Source organism: Misgurnus anguillicaudatus, unplaced genomic scaffold (genome assembly GCF_027580225.2).
Source record: "Misgurnus anguillicaudatus unplaced genomic scaffold, ASM2758022v2 HiC_scaffold_29, whole genome shotgun sequence".
Classification (NCBI taxonomy): Eukaryota; Metazoa; Chordata; class Actinopteri; order Cypriniformes; family Cobitidae; genus Misgurnus; species Misgurnus anguillicaudatus.
The window spans coordinates 7243179-7263077 of NW_027395279.1; the positions used below are offsets into that span (position 1 = coordinate 7243179).

The window sequence follows — 19899 nt, forward strand, 5'->3', positions numbered from 1 at the left end:
TCAGTAATCTGTTTTCAGAAGATGAAATGTTTTTTTATGATGTTGTGTTTGGACGTCAGGTTCAGGAGGAGATTGATAAAGTGATTGGTGAACGTCAGATGGTTACAGAGGACAGGAAAAACTTACCTTATACAGACGCAGTGATCCATGAAACACAGAGACTGGCTAATGCAGTACCAATAGGTCCACCCTATACAGTATAACTTGACCTGTGATGTAAACTTCAATGGATATTTTATTAAGACGGTCTGCTTGAAGTGTCATTTAAAACTTTGTTATAATGTACATTTACTAATAATCATTCAACATAATGCTACATATCACACAACAGTCATCATACCATCACTTTACTAACATATTTTATTGTGAGGATAAACCTTTAAATTAATGTCAGTATTCTTAAAGGCCATTCTTATGTGTATTTCCTCTTCTGACATCTGTATTATGAGATGAGGACAACTCGGCTCTTTTAAATTTTGAACTTTTATATTGTATTAATACATCTTCAGTATTAAAGTGGATGGTATTTTCGTTGACTTTGAATTTCATGTTTCTATGCTCATATATTGAATCCCTGTCAAAAGTACATTTATGCATTTTGTCAGACATCCTTTTCCAAGTCTTAAGGTACATTTGTATCAGTATGGATTGGGGAGCCAAGCCCATGACCTTTGCATTGCAAATGCAATGTACTACAATGTTGAGCTACACAGAAGTCTTAAAGGGATAGTTCACGCAAAAATTTCATCATTTACTCAACCTCCACTTTTTCAACAAAAAGAAAGAGCAATATCTTTTTGGTTCAGAGAAATTTATACAGAGAGAGAGAGAGAGAGAGAGAGAGAGAGAGAGAGAGAGAGAGAGAGAGAGAGAGAGAGAAGAAGAAGAAGATTGAATGAGCCATTTCAGGTGTATAAGTGAAAGTAAAATTCAACTAGTTTTTGTTCAATCCTGTCACAAAGTCTCATCAACAGATTTTATTCAGACACTTTAGACGGTTGTGAACAAACTTGATGTTGAGCTGAAGGTAAGAATGATTATTTTACCGGAGAGGTCACATATGTATTTTTAATTAACCCATTCTCTTTCCCAAGGCTTGAGAATTCTGTGCATTCTGCTTTATTATAAGACACTAATGGTATATGCTTCACTTTTTAATGCACTGGGTTTTCCCATTAGTATCATTTTTTTGTTGTTTGGATTATGTGTCAAATAACAACTAATTTAATTATTTGCATGTATACATGTAGAAATGATTTGATAAATATTTGTACTTGTTTATCAATTATTCAAGATGCTTCTTTTCACTTTTGATCCACCTCCATGCACATCGCTTCTGTATTTACACCGGCAGATTTTCCATTTTAACATATATTGAATGTAAATTATGTTGAAGAATGTTACAGATTAAAAACAATTAAGACTTAGAGCACTGTGGTAATGTGCAGTTATCAGGTTAAAGGTGCCATAGAATGTAAAATTGTATTTATCTAGGCATTTATCTCATGAAGTATAAGAGTTCGGTGCATGGTAATGAAATACTGTGAGCCTCAAACACAATTGTTTTCTTCTCCTTGTGTAAACCTTGTGCATGCAAATGTTTACTGGAAAACAGGCCTTTTGACTGCTAAGTTAGCGCTATATGCTAGTTAGTGCTACATGCTAGTGTTCAGGCTGAAGCTATTGACCATAGTTTTTTGCTGGTTCATACTGAGAAAACACAAACTTTTACCATATAGAAACATCTACAATCTCCAAACAATTGATTAGTTCTCAAAATATGTATCTTCATCTGATACAGGATTAAAAATAAGGGGCCCTATTTTAACGATCTGAAACGCAAGTGCGAAGCGCAAAGTGCAAGTGACTTTGTGGGCAGATCTTGGGTGCTGTTGCTATTTTCCCGGCGGGAGAAATTACTCTTGTGCGAGGCGCAAATCAATAAGGGGTTGGTCTGAAGTAGGTTCATTATTCATAGGTGTGGTTTGGGCGTAACGTCAAATAAACCAATCCGAACGCTATCCAACATTCCCTTTAAACGCAAAGGCGCAAGTTCCATGGCGGGTTGCTATTATAATGACGGATTTACCAGGCGCACGCCTGGAGCGGTTCACAGCCGAGGAGACTGACGTTCTTGTAAGAGCAGTCAAAGACAGAGAAGTTGTTTTGTATGGGGATGGGACTTGGGAGAAACCCGCACAAATCAGCGTCGGTTAAACAGGCGTGAGAGGAAATATAGCCACAATTGTCTCATCAGCTGGCATCTGCTACAATGATGTCAGGAGACAGGGGAATCCCAAGCTTGCAAGCATAAATGGGGCACGCCGTGTAACGGGAGGTGGATCTGTCTCTACACATGACCTGACGCCAGCAGAGGACATCGCTGCGTCCACCCTCATCGCTGAAAGGGTTTGGGGGCTTTGAAATCGGAAACGCAAGCAAGGTCCAACCCCAAAGTACACTTACAAATCAAGTTCATATACATTAAGGTTTCTTATGAAAACATTTTAATTATTATTTACATAAAATAAACGTAATACAGCCACACAACAAACTTATGAAAATATTTTAATCGTTATTTGCATGAGAATTTTTTAACCCAGCCACACAATACATAAAAACTATCACCACAATGCTCACCACAATGATTTCCCTTATCTCATGTGTTAATATTTTTTATTGTAACAATTTATGATTTGCAAAAATAACTGTTGCATCTGTGTAGATTAGATAAGCAATGCGCGTTGTGCACGCTATACATTATGGTCAAGCATGCGCCCTTAAAATAGCATAATGAACTACGCGCAACGTGCCACTGACTTTAGACTAGTTTTTTTGGTTAGTAGCACAATTGTTTTTTGAAACTGCAAAATAGCATAAGAGATGGTTTGCGCCGGAACACGCCTCCTTTTTTGCGCTGAACCGCCCAGGCAGCGCAAGTTCATTCCCTAGTTTGCCGACGTGCGTCTGTGGAGGGAAAAACCTGCTGTGCGCCGGTGCAAAATACGAAATGATACATGCGTCACTGACAAAGTCAATTGCGCTGGGTGCAAGATAGGGCCCAAGATCTGTTTACACACACAGAGCTACTGAACTGAACCCCTCTGAGAAACAGCCATTATTATTCATGACCCTTTCACAGAAGATAATAATAGACCATTTCATTCTGGGGTCAAATCCTGGGATGTAAACACGTTTCTGGATCATTTTTGCTCTTAATAAAGCCACATACCTTCTATGTGGTATCAGAGAACAATTTAATTTAAACCATTAAGTTATTTGAAAATAATGCACACCAAGGAGGTACGGAGAGGTGTGCAGTTACAATCACGGGTGTGCATTAATTTCAAATAATTCAAAGGACTGGAGTCAATTATTCTGATTATGCTGTGCTACTGTTACCACAAACATTGCTCTGGTGGTTATTTTAAGACATTTGACTTACCCGTCAGTGATGCGCAATGTCAATGTATAAACAACCCACACCCAACCAGCGTTTTAAACTAACCCGCAACTTGGACCACAAAAAAAAAAATATTGTACCTGACCCTCTTCCTGGCCCACGTTTTTAAAAAAAGTAATTGTCTAAAATAGTTAATTGGTATCTTTATTTCAAATGACCCAAACCGACAGTGACCCGAATATCATTAAAAATATTTTTGGATGACTTGAAACCACGGGTGACCGCAGGCACCCACTTATTTTGGATCAACCTTGCATCACTGTTACCCGTGGAACATTTCTCAACCAGTCAGAGTAAAGCATTCAACAGCCCCATGGTATAAAATATTTTTTGGCACCTTTAAGAATCTGTTTCTACCTGGAACCTAGTGAATGTTTCAAAAGTTGTCTTGCCCCTGTCAATAATGTTTTTTGCATGATGCAAATGTAGGCCAGTCTCTCTTAAAAAAAGGTTTACCTGATGGTGTTTACTGGCTGTAAAAGTTTAATCGTTTAACAAATTATGATGAAGATTTTAATGACTATCTATGTAGTGGTTGGAGTCTCATGACCAGCAGGTTGGAACGGGTTTTACGACTCACTGGGATGGGTTAAATGCAGAGGTCACATTTTGAGTATGGGTAATTGACAATCATGTCACTTTCAACTGACCAGATTCTGCAATTGTTAGTCATTTACATTTTATTTAGTTTTATTATAAGAGAAAACAGTTTTATGTATAAAGGTTTTATTTGTGTTTGTCTAAAAACATTTATTTTTCATATGTTTAAGAATCTGTGTTTTGGAGTGATGGAGTTCATTTATTTGACTCTAATGATTATTATTGGAATCACAGATTCAACAGCAGGTAAATATTCACACATTATAACAAACTGATAAGATAATTTATAATAAGATAATGTTTATAATGGTGATTGTTGCAAAAATTGACCATTATTTTGCATTAATTTTTTCTTAAGAAACAATTTAACATAATAAAACCACAAAATGTCTTTGATTGCAGATTTTAGATGTGTTTTCTGTCTTTTAGATCAATTTGATGTTGTTGGACCTGTAGATCCTCTTCTCGCTGTATCTTGTGAAGATGTGATTCTGCCCTGTTCTCTCAAACCCAACATCAGTGCTGTAAACATGAGAGTCGAGTGGTTTAGACTTGATCTCAAAGACTCAGTAGTTCATCTCTATGAAGATCATGAAGATAAAAACACAAATCAGCTTCAGTCGTACAGAGAAAGAACTGAAGTGTTTAAAGATGAACTACAGAAAGGAAACACATCACTCAAACTCTCAAGAGTTCAGATCTCTGATGAAGGAGCTTACAAGTGTTTTATTCAGTCCAATACCTGGAGTGATGACATCACTGTTGATCTCAGAGTTGAGGGTGAGCAAACCACTAAAAACTTGATACATATTGTGTGAGACTGTTCAATAAGAGTGATTTTTTTGTATTTGTTGTTATAAGTCATAAAACATAATCAGAAGAATAAAGTATCCATTTTCATCCTTGTGTGTGTGTGTAGCTGTAGGAAGTCCTCCACTCATCACTATAGATGGATTTGATGTTTCTGGTGGACTTCATCTTCAGTGTGAATCTAAAGGTTGGAACCCTGAACCTGAACTTGTGTGGCTGGATAGTGAAGGAGTCACTTTGACATCTGAAAATATAGATGCAAAGAGAGAGACAGATGGATTCAGAGTAAAACACATGATCACTGTATATAACAGAGACAGTAAATATCACTGTAGAGTCAAACTGAGACATCACGTGATGGAGACTGAGATTATTACATCAAGTAAGTACACACACACTGATTCTGAGTATGTTGTTTATTTTGTCTCATGATGATTTCATGCAGTAATACATGAATACTTTCATAATTCAAGTAAGGTATAATTGAAGACAGGCCGTTGAATTATAAGAAAATAATGCACACCCAAGGTGGTAATGCTGTGTTTAAAGACAGTCTGTTTTAAGATGTTTGACAGATTTAGTTCTGCTGTACAGTTTTGTTGTAGTGAAACAAGGTTTGCATTGTATGTACAATTAATGTACAATATATCTCTTGATTACATTTATAATAAAATAATAAGTTATTATGACTGCAAACAATAATTTGTAACACAACAGTTTTGTTTTGCAGGTAAAATGTTTAACTCTTTGAGGACATCAGTGATCTTGATTTCAGTTGGAACTGTGTTCATTGTGATCACTGGAATAATGACCATTGTGTGCGTTTGTAGACACAGAGGTAACATTCATGTTTGTTTTTGCAATGTTTATTATAACGTATGTAAATGTGTACTGTATGTAGCTAAATCAGCATGAGCATCTATGTTGGCTGCAGTGTGTGTTAATGCTGTTTGTTGCGGTTTTTAACCCTCCTATTATCTTTGGGGTCAATTTGACCCCATTCAAAGTTTAACGTCTGTAAAAACATGATTGACATAATTTTTTTGCTTCAGATTTCATGACTTTTCCTAATTTAATGAGGTCAAATTGGTAAATTAAACATTTACATGATAATATGTTTTCAATGTCCTCTACACATTTTGTAACATCGGTGTTCTTCGGGGTCATTATGACACCAGGCCCTTTAAGCTGTATAAAAAACAAAATTTTACTTGCATTTATTTTGGTTGTTTTTGGGTGATATTGAGGTCACCATAACATAATATAATTTTATAATATTCACAAATTGTATACGTTCAATATGTATATGATAAATATTCATTATTCAAAAATCTTCCCTCTGTTTCAGAGATCTAACGTAACAACCATACTGCGAGAACCACTGATAGTTCACATGATCCTAATTCTCGTAGGGCAGAGCAAACATATAAAAGCCTACACAGAAGCCCACAAAACCATTGTGCTCTGTGGGCTCTCTTTTTATGCTCACTCTCAATTGAAAATGACCTGTAAGCAAAGGTTTTCTGTCACTGAGATTTTGTCAGAGCTTTTTGACAGTAACCACCAGCAGACACATGACCTTCCCAAAAATGGTTATTATGGTCCCGCTTCCTTTTTAAACTCTCTGTACATTGTATGCATAGGTCGAACATGCGGGCAGACTATACTCCGCCCTTTAAGGACGGTTTATGTTTAAGTATTTCAAATGTTGAGGCACAACAAGCACACTAAAATTGATTCAGGTACATCGCCGCTGCAGCCGGTTGAAAATACTTTAACTTTTCAGAATGTCGTGTTGGAAAGCGTGTTGGGAAGGATGAGGAAAATGTCATGGTCACATTTTCACACAGTTTTAGACGTGCAATGTGAACTGCCCAATGGTTCCAGGCCCCATCAGATATGTTGTCAGCCATGTCCAAGATATAAAATCAGCATTTGAGCTTTTCAGTACACCATCAATTGAAAATGACATACTTGAAATGACAAACTTAGAGGGGAGGAGGTTGTATAGGGACACTTGAAAAGACAGATGTGACTGACTTGCAAGGCTGCTCATTTTGACAGGAGTGTACAAGTTTGTTTTCTTGGCCAACTCCGGGCAAACAAATTAAGCATTATTTGGAGCAGGTGTGCAAACGGAGCGTGGCGATTGGTGATTGGGCATTATTGAGAAGAGGAGGGATATAAATAAGGCGTCAAGATAACCGGAAGAGAGAGTTGGCACCACGAGTTCGCTCGGGGCGCTCGCTGGGTTTGTTACAAAAGGGGGGCGGGTAAGGGGAAGCCCGCAAGCCGAAGTATTCGTGCTGACATGTGCTATTTACCTTGAAGAGCTTGTGTACATTGAGAAGACACCGGAAACGCATTGAGAAGAGGAAGGAACGGAGAAATCATTGCACTATCGACCTTGGATACACCAGACATCTGGAAGAGAGGGGGAAGTATTCAGTGTCAACAAAACTGTGAGTTATGTTGGAGTTGTTGCCTTGCCAGCGACATCGTTGCTAATACGGTATCCCAGTGTGTTTCCTGTGTGTTCGATCAGTGTGTGAGCGGCCCCATCCGCGATAAGGATCGGTGGTTGAGCCGGGACTGACCGAGAAGAAGAAGGAGTGGGTTTGGAAGGTCGTGGTCCCCATGTTCTCATATATTCGTACTCTTCACCAGCCCTTCGACTATTCAGGACGATAGCTCCGACCCATGTTGTGAGTCTGACCTTAATTCACCCTGAGTGTGTGGAGTGCGGTGGGTGAGTCTTTTGACGTGTGTTCACCTGAGAAATTGTAGTGTTGTGCTGTGTCAATGTTGTCAGTCATCATTTCCCAAGGCCGAAGAAAGAGCCCTGTCATAGGAGAGTGGAGTGGTGACATTGGGCGGCTGTCCTCTATATATATTCACCCGACTGCAACTCATTAACCCCTTTTCTCAGCCTGGTGGTGGCGCCGTGGCTGTGGAGAGTGCCAGCCTATGCACAGTTCCCTTCTGCCCTTTTTTGCCGAGAAATGAGGTGTCGTATCCCTCCTTGTGTGCCCATGGGAGTATTAATATACTGCCGGAAATGTGTGTGTGTTCTCTGCTGTCAGCTGCAGGTCCTGAGCTAAGGGCTCGGAATCGCTGTTGGACTGTTTCCACGAGAGGTTGGGAAGTCAACGCCTAGGGTTCACCGGTGTACTTACCTGCACGTCGAAAAGCGAAATGCCTGGGTGCATGTGTATACCCTTCGTGTACGCCCCACAAACTGAAAGCCTGTGGACTCACCTGTATGCCCAAAGCTAAGAGCCCAGCGTACCGTCCTGTATACTCACCTGTATGCCCAAAGCCAAGAGTCCAGTGTGTCGTCCCCTATACCCACCTGCAGGCACGTGCACACATAGACATCAAAGGGGGCTTGAGCACCTGCCCTTTTTATTCCTGGAGAGAAAGTGCCTTTTTTCTGGGGTGCTTTAAAAAAAAAAAAATATGATCTTTATTCATATAACAACTGATGTCTGTCTGTTTCTTGTGTTTTTTACTTGTTGCTTATTTAATTTAACATGAATTTATTCAGAAATCATTTAAATGAGATTTAAACTCTTATATAAAGAAAAATAGCGCTATTTGTGGCACACAAACGGTTAACAGATGAGTCCCGCCTCCAAAATTCAAATCGCTAATATGATTGGCTTTACATTTCCTTAGTCCCGCCTCTCTAACTTACTTCGCGTTATGATTGGTCTGTCTACACTCGTGCTGCATCATTCGCGCTTCAAGCGCCAAAGCTCAGCCTGCCCTGAACGAGACGCGATCATGTGCATGATTATGCAGGCAGCTACCGGTAAGTGTGTGAGGAAGAAAGCATTCTTATATTAACAGTTTTATGCACAAAATATGGGACACGTTGTTACACATAACGATTCAGGGACATTGTTTTCCATGGCAATCCCATATTAACCCGAAGAGTTGCAAACTTGTAACAGTGTAGTGTATGTAGTTTAAACAGACTGCTCATAAAATAATAAAGCACAAACAATAAAATAATTGCTAACTGCAGTAGTTAGCTTTTTTGTTTGCGTTTTTTGTAATGGCTGTTAAATATAATGCGTTATACTGGAGTGCTGTAGTAGATTGGGAAGAAATCTGATGGTTCAGTATTTTACTTGCCCAGTCTGAATTGTCACTGACATCACAAAAAAGTAAAATATAAAATACAAATAAAATAGGCCTAATCTATATTTGCTGTTTCTGACATGTGTAACCCTAATAAATATGAAACCTATGATTAAAGGTGCCATAGGATGTGTTGTCATAATATGTTAAATTGTTCTTTGACAATTACATAGAAGGTATGTTGCTTTATTAAGTGCAAAAATTATCCAGAAACGTTTTTACATGTCTATTTACAACCCTAGAATTTGTCATTTTAATTAAATGGTCTATTTTTGCCCTATTTGAAAGGGTCATGAATAATAATGTTGAGCTCTGCTCTGATTGGCTCTGCTCTGAGGCTCATGCCAGAAGCTCACATTAGTAAACAGACCTTATATTTTGAGCCCTTATCAGACAAAAAATACATTTTGAGTAATAACTAATCAGCTAAACGCTAGCATATGATATAGCATTTATTGGCATGTAGCGCTAACTCGGCAGTCACAACTTTGTTTTTAGCATTTTAACAAATTTGTAATTAATGTGTAATTTAATGTTTTCAAAACATGCACATTGTGTAATGGCTTCCTTTCCTGCTCTATAAACCTAGACTACTAAGGAGACCATTGTGTCTGTGTGAACAACTGATTATTTTGTAGACATCTTTTGAAAATAAAACAATTGCGTGAGTTTGAGGAAGATAAAATTAATTATTTTTTTTTATATGTTTTAAAAAGGAAGTCAGAATTGCGTTAATATATATACTTTTTGTTTAAAAAAAAGAAAAAAATATACATAATTATGAAAAGTGCCCTTTATTTCACTTGAGCCCCTGCCCCTCAAAATGTCTGTGCACGTCCCTGCCCACCTGTACGCCCAAAGCCAAGAGCCAGTGTACCTCCCTGTATACTCACCTGTACGCCCAAAGCTAAGAGCCCAGTGTACTGACCTGTATCCCGGCTTGAATGTCCCTCCCCTGTGAGAGCCTAAGGGACAAAGGACTTGAGACTCTTTTTAATCCCCCCTATGGTTGCTTTTAGTATTTAATAAAGACTGTTACATTTTATTTCCTTCGTTTGTCTGGTCATTGGGGTGTTTTGGGACATCCTGGGGGTGGGAACAGATGGAGGAGCGTGACCCGCGACGGGTCGGTCCGCTCCCACCTGTGACACTTTCAGAAAGTTTTATGGTCTGTGGTAAACTAAACTGCAAATACTTGCCATAAAATAATCTTAATAAAATAATGTTGCATGTTTGTAGTTTTAACTCCTGTAGTTGTAAAGAAATAATATTATCATTTTAATGTTTTTTTTTTCTTTTCAAGAACTACTGAGAAAGAAACAGAGACAGGACCAGAGGCTAAACAATGAGAAATTGAGACTACAAAGTGAGGAAGAAAGACTACTGAGTGAAGAGAGGAGAATACATTTAGGTAATGTTGTCTGTTGGTTATTTATGTTATTGGTTTTTTGTTAATATAAAATTTTTTTGATCAATTCTATATTTAATGAATGAACTAAATATTCACATACGATTATTACACCTCATTCCAAATTTTAATGCACATGCCATTTTTATTTGTTTTATAATTATACACATAAGAGTTCACAAACTTTATCCACCTGCACTGTAAATGTTTACACAAACATAATTGATTTAAGTTTAGATGATCAGATCAAATTCTGATAAAACCTTTATCACATCCAACTGAAAGCCAAACATAAAATCATTTATTAAAACTTGATAAAATATTAAAGTGTTTATGTTTGTAATTATTGTTTTTTTTTATTTCATTTTAATGTGTTGTCTCATTTTACTTAATCTGTTTTCTCTTTACCACATGAACTCAGAACATCAGACGCTTTCAATGATAGAGAACGGGACTGTAAAAAGTTGTGAGTTTATTTTCAATGTCTTAATAAAATGATTCATTATTAGACAAACTTTCATTTGCAATACAATTTAACACACTGTGTGTCATATCATATGTAAGTAAACCAGATTGATTAGATTTTACTGTGAATGTTTTAATATAATTTATTTTAATAAATTATATTAAAACATTCACAGTAATATCATTATTACAGTATTGTAACAGTATTATTTTAATATTTTAATATAATATAATATTATAATTTAATATAATTTTTTAATATAAGTTAATATAATATAATGATTTTAATATCAATCTTAAAGGTGTAGTGGAGGATTTTCTCAAATTTTAGAAAAGAACCGCCTTCTCCACTTTTTAAAAAATGCAATTGCGCAACACTCCTGATTGACAACTAGAAAGGAACAATTGTCTTGATGATCCACCCAGAAAAAGAAAATCCTCCACAATACATTTAAGTATAATTCTGTTATAATCTGTGTTTAACTCTTTACTATCTGTTTTTAGTGAAATCGCTGTTAAGAAAATTTGCAGGTAAGTTAAAGTTTGATGACATCATTAAAGTGTTATAGATCTACAGCTCTTAGATGAGAGACTGTATGTGGTTTTATTGACACATTGAATTTGTTTGTTATCCTCTTTATATTTTTCATCTGTGTTCATTATATTGTTCAGATTTTGTTTCAGTTAATTTTCTCTATGCAGTGTGTTTAAGTTTGTTTATTTCTCTGTAAAGTGATGTTGTGTTCTAGAAAGACACAAACGAATAATATTATTATCATCTTCATTATTACAACATTCATCTGTAAAGCAGAAATCTCAATATTTTAACAGTGAATGTGACTCTGGATCCTGATTCAGCTCATCCACGTCTCATTTTGTCTGATGATGGGAAACAAATGCGATTTGCAGACAAACAACCTGAAAAAGTGAATAACAACATGCAAAATAACTTTGATATACGTTACTGTGTTCTTGGAAAGGAAGGATTCACCTCAGGGTGTTTTTACTACGAGGTGGAGGTGAAGGGGTTAAGTGATTGGTTTGTGGGTGTGGCCAGAGAATCTGCTAACAGAAAGGGTTGGATCAAGCTGAATCCTGAGAATGGATACTGGACAATGGGTTTGAGAGGAGGAAAGTATCAGGCTTGTGAGAGTCCATATGTTCCTCTTTCTTTGAGCGTCGAGCCTCAGAGAGTCGGGGTGTTTGTGGATTATGAGGAGGGTCGAGTCTCTTTTTATGATCTGGAGTCTATGTGTCATATTTACTCTTACACTGATCAATCTTTTCATGAAAAACTGTTTCCTTTCTTCTGGCAGCTTACCTCTGAACCACTCATCATCTGTGATTTCAACATGTTATAAATATCTGATACCTGATTGAAATTACTTTTAAATTGGAGAATTAAAGAACCCTTGATCTTCGTGCGGTACCATGTCCTACTACTATGTCCTAACAGTAAAGAACTGGGCCCGGTTCCCCAAAACGTTCTTATCGCTAAGTAGTTCTTAACCTATTTCTTAACCTCTCTCTTAACTCTATGGCACGGTTCCCAAAACGTTCGTACGCTAAGTATATCTTCTGTAAGTCACACTTTCGTAAGGTTGGTCTGGACCATTCGTAAGCTCTCTCTTAGCGTTGTTTGAGCGCAAAACGCTATCGCCGCAGTCTTTAGAAATCAGCGCAGCGCAGTACAAGTCAAACTATGGTATGCTGACAATGATTTTATGTTATGGACATTTTTAAGACTTATAATAAAATATGTTTGCAATGGATAGAGGACTATTTATGCAGTTGACTTTATTTGGTATCAGAACTAATGAATCAAAGACGGCACCGGTGTTTGTTCCTCATTGAAGTCTGTTCCCTCTATGTTTATAGCGTTTTCATCACGTTATATTTATAATTTATTTAGAATTCAATTGGTTATACTAAAAAGCAATAATATCATGTATTCTATTACACAATTTATTAAATATTTCATATTTGACAGTTTTATGTCTTTTAACATATAGCCTGTCATTTTCTTTTCTTTTTTCTCTACTGTTTGTTTTAAAACTGTTATGTTTCCAAACATAATAAATATATATTATACATATAATATGATTCATACTGTTAAAATAATTGACTTACAATCAAGAACAGTCAAGATACATTACATAAATGCACACATATACATCTCAGTAGCCATTAAAACTTTCAATGTATATAAAGAATAAACATATAATGTGATAAAAACGCGATAAAAAGACTAAACTAAAGGGAAACACAGGGGGAACAGACTTCGACACCGGCCGCGTAACCGTTTAGTCCATGACAATTTTATTATTCGGCAACACTTATGACATTTTGCCTGACGTGGCTAAATAAAAAAAATTGCCTCCCAAGACAACCCATTATGGAGCTGCTGGATCTTCTCAGACCATAATTCTGTATCTAATTCTCTCTCTCTCTCTCTCTCTCTCTCTCTCTCTCTCTCTCTGTTCATTGTAGATATTGCTTTTTATTGAAAACATTAAACAATGGCCAGCAATACCGCATTAAACAGAAGTAACTGCAGCTGCTTGCCAATCAATTCTGATCGTAGTACATTACCATTAGTATAAAAGGGTATTAAATATTTTTTTAAAGTCGTTAAACCCATGTTTAACGTGGATGATTAGTGGAATACCCGGTTCGTCTACCCGTATTACTGACAATTTTATAATTTAATTAATAGTCTATATTTGACGGATAACTTAAACTATGTTAAAATAAATGTTACTGGAATAATTTGAGTAATGTTCCATTTGTACAGAGCATGTTGTCTTTCTTAACGCCGTAATGCACCTTCGCGTGAAGTGGAGAATCGATCCCTGAGCGATCGATCGCAAATAATTCAGCACCTTCACTTGGGACAGCGACATTGTTACGTCGTACTTAGAGGCAGCGTGTTAAGAAGCTTCCTAAGAGACACTTCGGGGAACACACTTAGGAACATAAACAACTTTGCTAAGATATATCTTTTTGAGCCTTCTTAGCGTGCTAAGAGTGAGCGTTATCGGGGAACCGGGCCCTGGTAATTTTCAATGTGTTCAACATATGAACCATATTCTCATTCATTTTCAGTCAACATGTATAAAATACCTTCCTGGGTTATTGGTGATGCAATATGTGGGCGGAGTTATGGACCCGCCAAGACAAGCTCTAAATAGTTTGGTTATTCCTTTTGTATATGTTCGTTGTTAAATTAGGATATTAGCATTAGATGTTAATATTGCCATTATGTTATATTGCAGTACTATACCGCTTGATGCACACTAACTTATATCATCCACGGGAAGACGCACTGTTTTCACTGTTGTTAAAGTAAAAAACAAAATTTGATGCACTTATGTTTAACCCTCATAAGCCCCAATTTTCTGTATACGTTAGAGTTCCTTGGGGGTAAAAAATGACCCCAGAATTAAAAGATTGATTACAAAAAATATATATATTTTTAATGATACTAATAATTTGTATTTGTATGTATGTATTTTTTCTATACATTACTGCTGTGTTTTGGGAGATATGAAGTACTTTTGTACCCGTTTACCACTAAATTCCTCAACTACACCAATTTCACAGAAATTTCACAGAAATTATTATCTAAATTTGATTTAAATTGTTTTTAGATATTGATCAAGATGTTATGTGTTAAATTTGGTCATCTAGTGTTTAGAAGAAAAAAAAACATAAAAGAATTACAGTTTAGGAAATAAATAATTTTGACCAGCAGAGGGTCGTAGAGACCCATTCATTTCACTGGATGTGGCTACCTGCTCACATCACTTCTTTAGTGATACATTTTGTGAATTTATGTATATATAAACATTAGAAGGGACATTAAAAATAAATACTATTTCAAATGTTGTAGTTTTTGATGCATTTTTAAATGTGTGTTTATGACTTTAGATGTCTGTCTGTGCTTTATGTGTGTGTCTTTAAGTTTTACTGTGTGTGTGTGTGTTAGAGGATGGATACCCGAACCGAGCCCGACGGGACCCGATGGTCCCCGACGTGCCGGGCCGGGTTCGGATAGATATTTAGAAATTATGTTCGGGTTCGGCGCAATATAACATTGAACATTTGAAATTTAAAACAGCTTATTATAATATGTAGGTAGCCAATGGACCTGTTTAAAATCCCCTACTTATTCATCTAATGTTTAATAACGGGTTGCGAAACTACTTCATAGGTGCATACTGCCACCTACTGTATCGGGTGCACGGCATGAGGGCACATATAAACTATACGGGGCTCCCAAAACAGGTGGCAGTATGCATCTATGATGTTGTTTCCCAACCCGCTAAACATTAGATGAGTAAGAAGTTGATGTGAACGCACATATTTCTCTGGGAATAGTGTTGTATTAGAGGCAAAAAATGATATAAATACTGTTCAGTTTCTCGCACAAACCAATCGTTTCGTATCTTAGGACATCAATATGTCATCACGAGTCGCAGGGTTTAATTTGGATTTGTCTGTGCATGTTTTTTTACCTGTGATTTTGTTACCATCCACTTCCATGATACAACTGACAGACTGAAACGGTTGGGGTTAAAAATCTACATTTGTGTTTTACTGAAGAAACAAAGTCACCCACATCTTGGATGGTCTGGGGTAAGCTGATAAACATAAAAATTTCATTTAAGATGAACTATCGGCATTCACCTTCATGTGTGCGGAAATGTGTTTATGTTGCTGTGACAATAAGATTTATAACATGTCGGGCTCAGGTCGAGTTTGGACATAAATATCTTAATGCCTGTCGGGTTATGGTCGGGTTCGGTTACTGCCCTGTCAGACGCGGGCTGGGCTCGGACAGAAAAATGCGGCCCGATCCGCACTCTAGTTGAGTATGTCTTTTCTATATTGCATTTGTGCTCTAGTAGGTCTACTTTTCTGTGTTGACATTTTCAGATTTATTCTAGATGCATTGATTTTTTTGACCAATAAAAAGAAAAACTATTTTTTTTTGCATTTCCCATTCATTTTAATTGGGGTCATTTTACCCCCATTTACCCCTCTTTTGGTAATCTTTAAAATGACCGAATCAAGCCTACGTTTTTTATATGAATATTGACAGATATAGTCTAGAAGTCACAAAATCTTGTTCCACTGAGATGAAGGAAACCATGTTTTTTAACTAAAGAAAAGTGGCTTGGGTTAGATTGACCCCAAGGGACTTATTAGGGTTAATGCAGTTAGTGTAAAACATGTTGTGTCCACATCAAATTATTGTTTCTACAAAATTGGTAGTCAGAAACCATTTTTCAGATTTTTTCAGTTTATAAACAGTGCTTTGCTTCTATGCAGAAATGTGCTAAATATATCATCTGTGTGGAGAAACACAACTTAATACAAGAAAAACTTTTTCATTGAACTACCATGCCCAAATATGATACAGAATGAATGGACAAGATTTATCTGCAGATTGGAGGACCGATGCCATGTGCTATGCCACTGGTAACTTTTTTATATGTTTTTTTTTTCTCATCCTTAAGCAACCCATGTTATTTATACTCTTGGCCATCTAACAGCAATTCCTGGCAGTAAGAACAAACAGAAAAATTTATTTGTGTGTCTACCAAGACTGAGATGGACTACACTTTCAAGTTTCTTAATAACTAGACCAACTTCAAAGTAAATGTTGTGCTACTAAAAAATGCTTTTTGTACAAATTGTATGTACATCAAGTGTTAACTGTACAGTTAATACCACATGTATTATAAATTATAAAACGGTTAGTTCCAATCCTTGATTCTGATTGGTCAATAGGTGTGCTTTATTCACAATAAAACACTGCTATGACCGCTTCACCCAACAGTTCTATTTAATATCACTGCGCCCTTAGCAACACCCTTAGCAACACATAAACATATAATGAGACAAAGTTTGAGAACAGTTTGTTGTTTTTATTTAAGCTTTCATGTTATTGTTCACAGTCAGGGACTATTTTTTCTAGCAGAAGGAATGCTTTTATTGATTTAACTTCATGAAAGTTGCACTAATATTTTTTTTTACTTTAATATTGTGTAGTAACCGTTTTATAAAAGCAATAAGGTACTCGAGGCAAGTGCTGTATCGTGAATAAATAACTCCGCTTCGCGTCGTGCCTAACAACGCCCTTCAGCCGTTACTTATTCACGATACAGCACAGCCTCTCGTACCTTATTGCTTACTTAAAGAAACATATTAATATCTCAGTGTCTATTAAGTCAGTTAATATAATAGTTTCAGAAATTATAAACCTGGTGTGTATACAAAAAATACATATACACATTAACAAATGAAGAGTTTCGTTGCAAAACGAGTTAACTTCGTTTTCTTTTTATTTGTCAGAAATCTCGTTTTTCGGTTGTGCATTCCAATTAATATCAATTCAACTGCAGTTGGTTTGTTTTGATTTAAACCTTCATAACTTAAAAAATACAGCTAAGTAGCACAATAAAACAAAACAATAACATGATAACATAATAGTAAACATGTTTTGACAAAAATGTTAAAAACGGAGTTATCTCGTTTTGCAACAAAACTCTTCAAATATGAATTAACGCCAATGAACAATTTTGATCATTGTTATTTCATGATAGCAAATCCATCAACAAATGTTAACAAATACAAATTTATTTGAAAGTGTTAACATGAAAGAAGAGTCATAGCATTTTTTTATATTCATCAACAATATGCAAAACATTCATATTCAGCTTAAATATGCACATAAGCACTACTTCTACATAAGTTGTAGACACTATGTTTTGGTAGTTTGTATTTGTATATTAATTATAAATATATAGCTACCTTGACATAACTTATCATTTTTTATATTTGTCATCTTTTCTGTTGTAGTCTTCTAAGAGCCTTTGAAAAAAAGAAGAAAAAAAACATTAGAAATTATTATTATAAACTAGGAAAAGGTGAACATACTGTATATTGTACAAGAATATCAATATTGAATATAATAAAATGGTTAGTTCCAATCCTTGATTCTGATTGGTCAATAGCTGTGCTTTATTCATGATAAAACACGGCTATGACCACTTTACCCAACTGTTATATCACTGTGCCCTTAGCAACCACACGTATGGGTTTGTTGTTTTTATTTGAGCGTTCATACCAAGCGTGCCGCACAAGCCCTGAAAAGTGAAGCCAAAACGTCTTGATCGCCCCCCAGTGACTGGTCCCAGTATAGGTCATAAAGCCCGCCTCCCCATGTTATTCAATGGGACTTGAGATCAACTAAAAAAATTAACTACACTTTAATTATCTTTTTTTCCGAACCTGGTTTCTGTCATTTATTGTATTTTTTTTGTATCACGTTGATGCATATTAAAATGTTTGTTTTTAAAATAAGTTTGTGTTTAGTTAGTTAATTAATGATATAAAAACTGTGGTCTCACGTCATGATTGACAGCTGTGATATCATGTGATATGTGCATTCTGTGAGAGTGAGGGCGGGGTCTTGATTTCGCGACTTTACTTCCTGCTCACTACTGCGCAGGACTGGTCCCGAAATCGCTACTGCTCAGACTCAAGACCCAAGATGTCAGCGCCATATCGGGACACTGGCGGCTTTACTTTTCACCAATGGAAGAGAGCGAACAGGCGTCGTCCATCTTTTTTACAGTCTATGGTTCATACATATTACACATTGGAATGTTGTTGTTCACGGTCAGGGACTATTTTTTCTAGCGCAGGAAATGCTTTTATTAATTCAACTTCATGAAAGTTGCACTAATACATTTTTTTTACTTTTATATTGTGTGGTAACCGTTTTATATGTGTTTTATACACCCAATCTGGCAACACCTGCGTTTCACAGCTGCATGCGTCATCAAAACAAAAAGCAGCATGGAGGTGATGCACTTGACGCTGCTGAAATCCCTGCAGCGCCACTCACATAGTTTAACATTAAATAACATCATACTTGTTAAATGGTTAACGATCAACATAGGCTGCTAACGCATATTCTGGATCTTGAAATAGACTCTGACTAAGCTCACACTATTTAACATGCATGTGCGGTGTGCAATACCTGCCCTGCGAAATGTCCTACACGCAGGGCCGCCTTAACCTAATGTCAGGCCCTGGGGCTGAGAGGTTTTGTAGGCCCCCCATACCCTCAATTTATAGTCTCATTTTTTTTAAGTGTATATCTAGGTAATCTACATCACAAAATGCATTAGTTTCTTTCAAGACATACAACAGTGAGTTTTCCCTCTTTGAGCCAGAAAACAACATAATATTGTTATTAACATATCACTGAGCCCACTTGAGCATAAACACAAGACACTTTATTTAACAACCACACACAGCAACTTGTGGTGATAATAAAACCAAAATGTGTGAAAGTATATTATTTATAAGCTTTATGTTTATATAGTTCTTGGAATATACAAATTTGCTGAAAATTCATTGCCACTCACTAACTAAATGCTCAGCACAGTTTTAAAAATAAAATAAGTTAAAGTTAGTTTTAAAGTGAAAATGCATTAATGATAACAAAAGATAAGTCTTTATAGACAAAATCTTGTTTTTTAAACAGTTATTTATTTTGTAGGATATTTGAAGATATAGTATGCATTGTATTCAGTATTTATGCATACATAAGCATGTAAAACGAACAAGTATGAATATGTGCACAAGACAGACAGGGAACATACCTGTATATAAGATCTTTAGATAAGGAGATTTTAAATATGAATGGTGCTATCAGGGGATGATCATTTGAGATGGTTGTGTCGCTCTTTACTTTCTAAACTTGCACCTTTACCGTTGCGTCTCTTTCTCGTCTTTCTAAACCAACAGATGTGTGGTACTGTGAGCTGACGTCGCGTCAAACTACATCGCTCCAGCTGCGCACGCGTCACTGATATAAACGCGAGTAAACTTAAACTTTATAACAACTAACAGCATGATGTGCGGGAACTATTTTCTTTGTTTGGCGGCACAGTTTCGTTGCGCACGTTTGAAGAGACTTCTGCATGCC

The 19899-nt window shown here is 36.4% G+C and overlaps 1 protein-coding gene across 1 annotated transcript; it reads left to right on the top strand.

Annotated features, from left to right (window-relative positions):
* Window positions 1-3726: 3726 nt before the first annotated feature.
* Window positions 3727-12353, top strand: LOC129426030 (butyrophilin subfamily 1 member A1-like). Its single transcript, XM_055182148.2, has 8 exons — window positions 3727-4309; window positions 4493-4843; window positions 4983-5255; window positions 5604-5711; window positions 10323-10430; window positions 10849-10893; window positions 11397-11423; window positions 11724-12353. Exons 1-8 carry the CDS (start codon window positions 4096-4098, stop codon window positions 12251-12253), a joined length of 1656 nt encoding a protein of 551 aa, XP_055038123.2. The 5' UTR covers window positions 3727-4095; the 3' UTR covers window positions 12254-12353.
* The last annotated feature ends 7546 nt before the right edge of the window (window positions 12354-19899 follow it).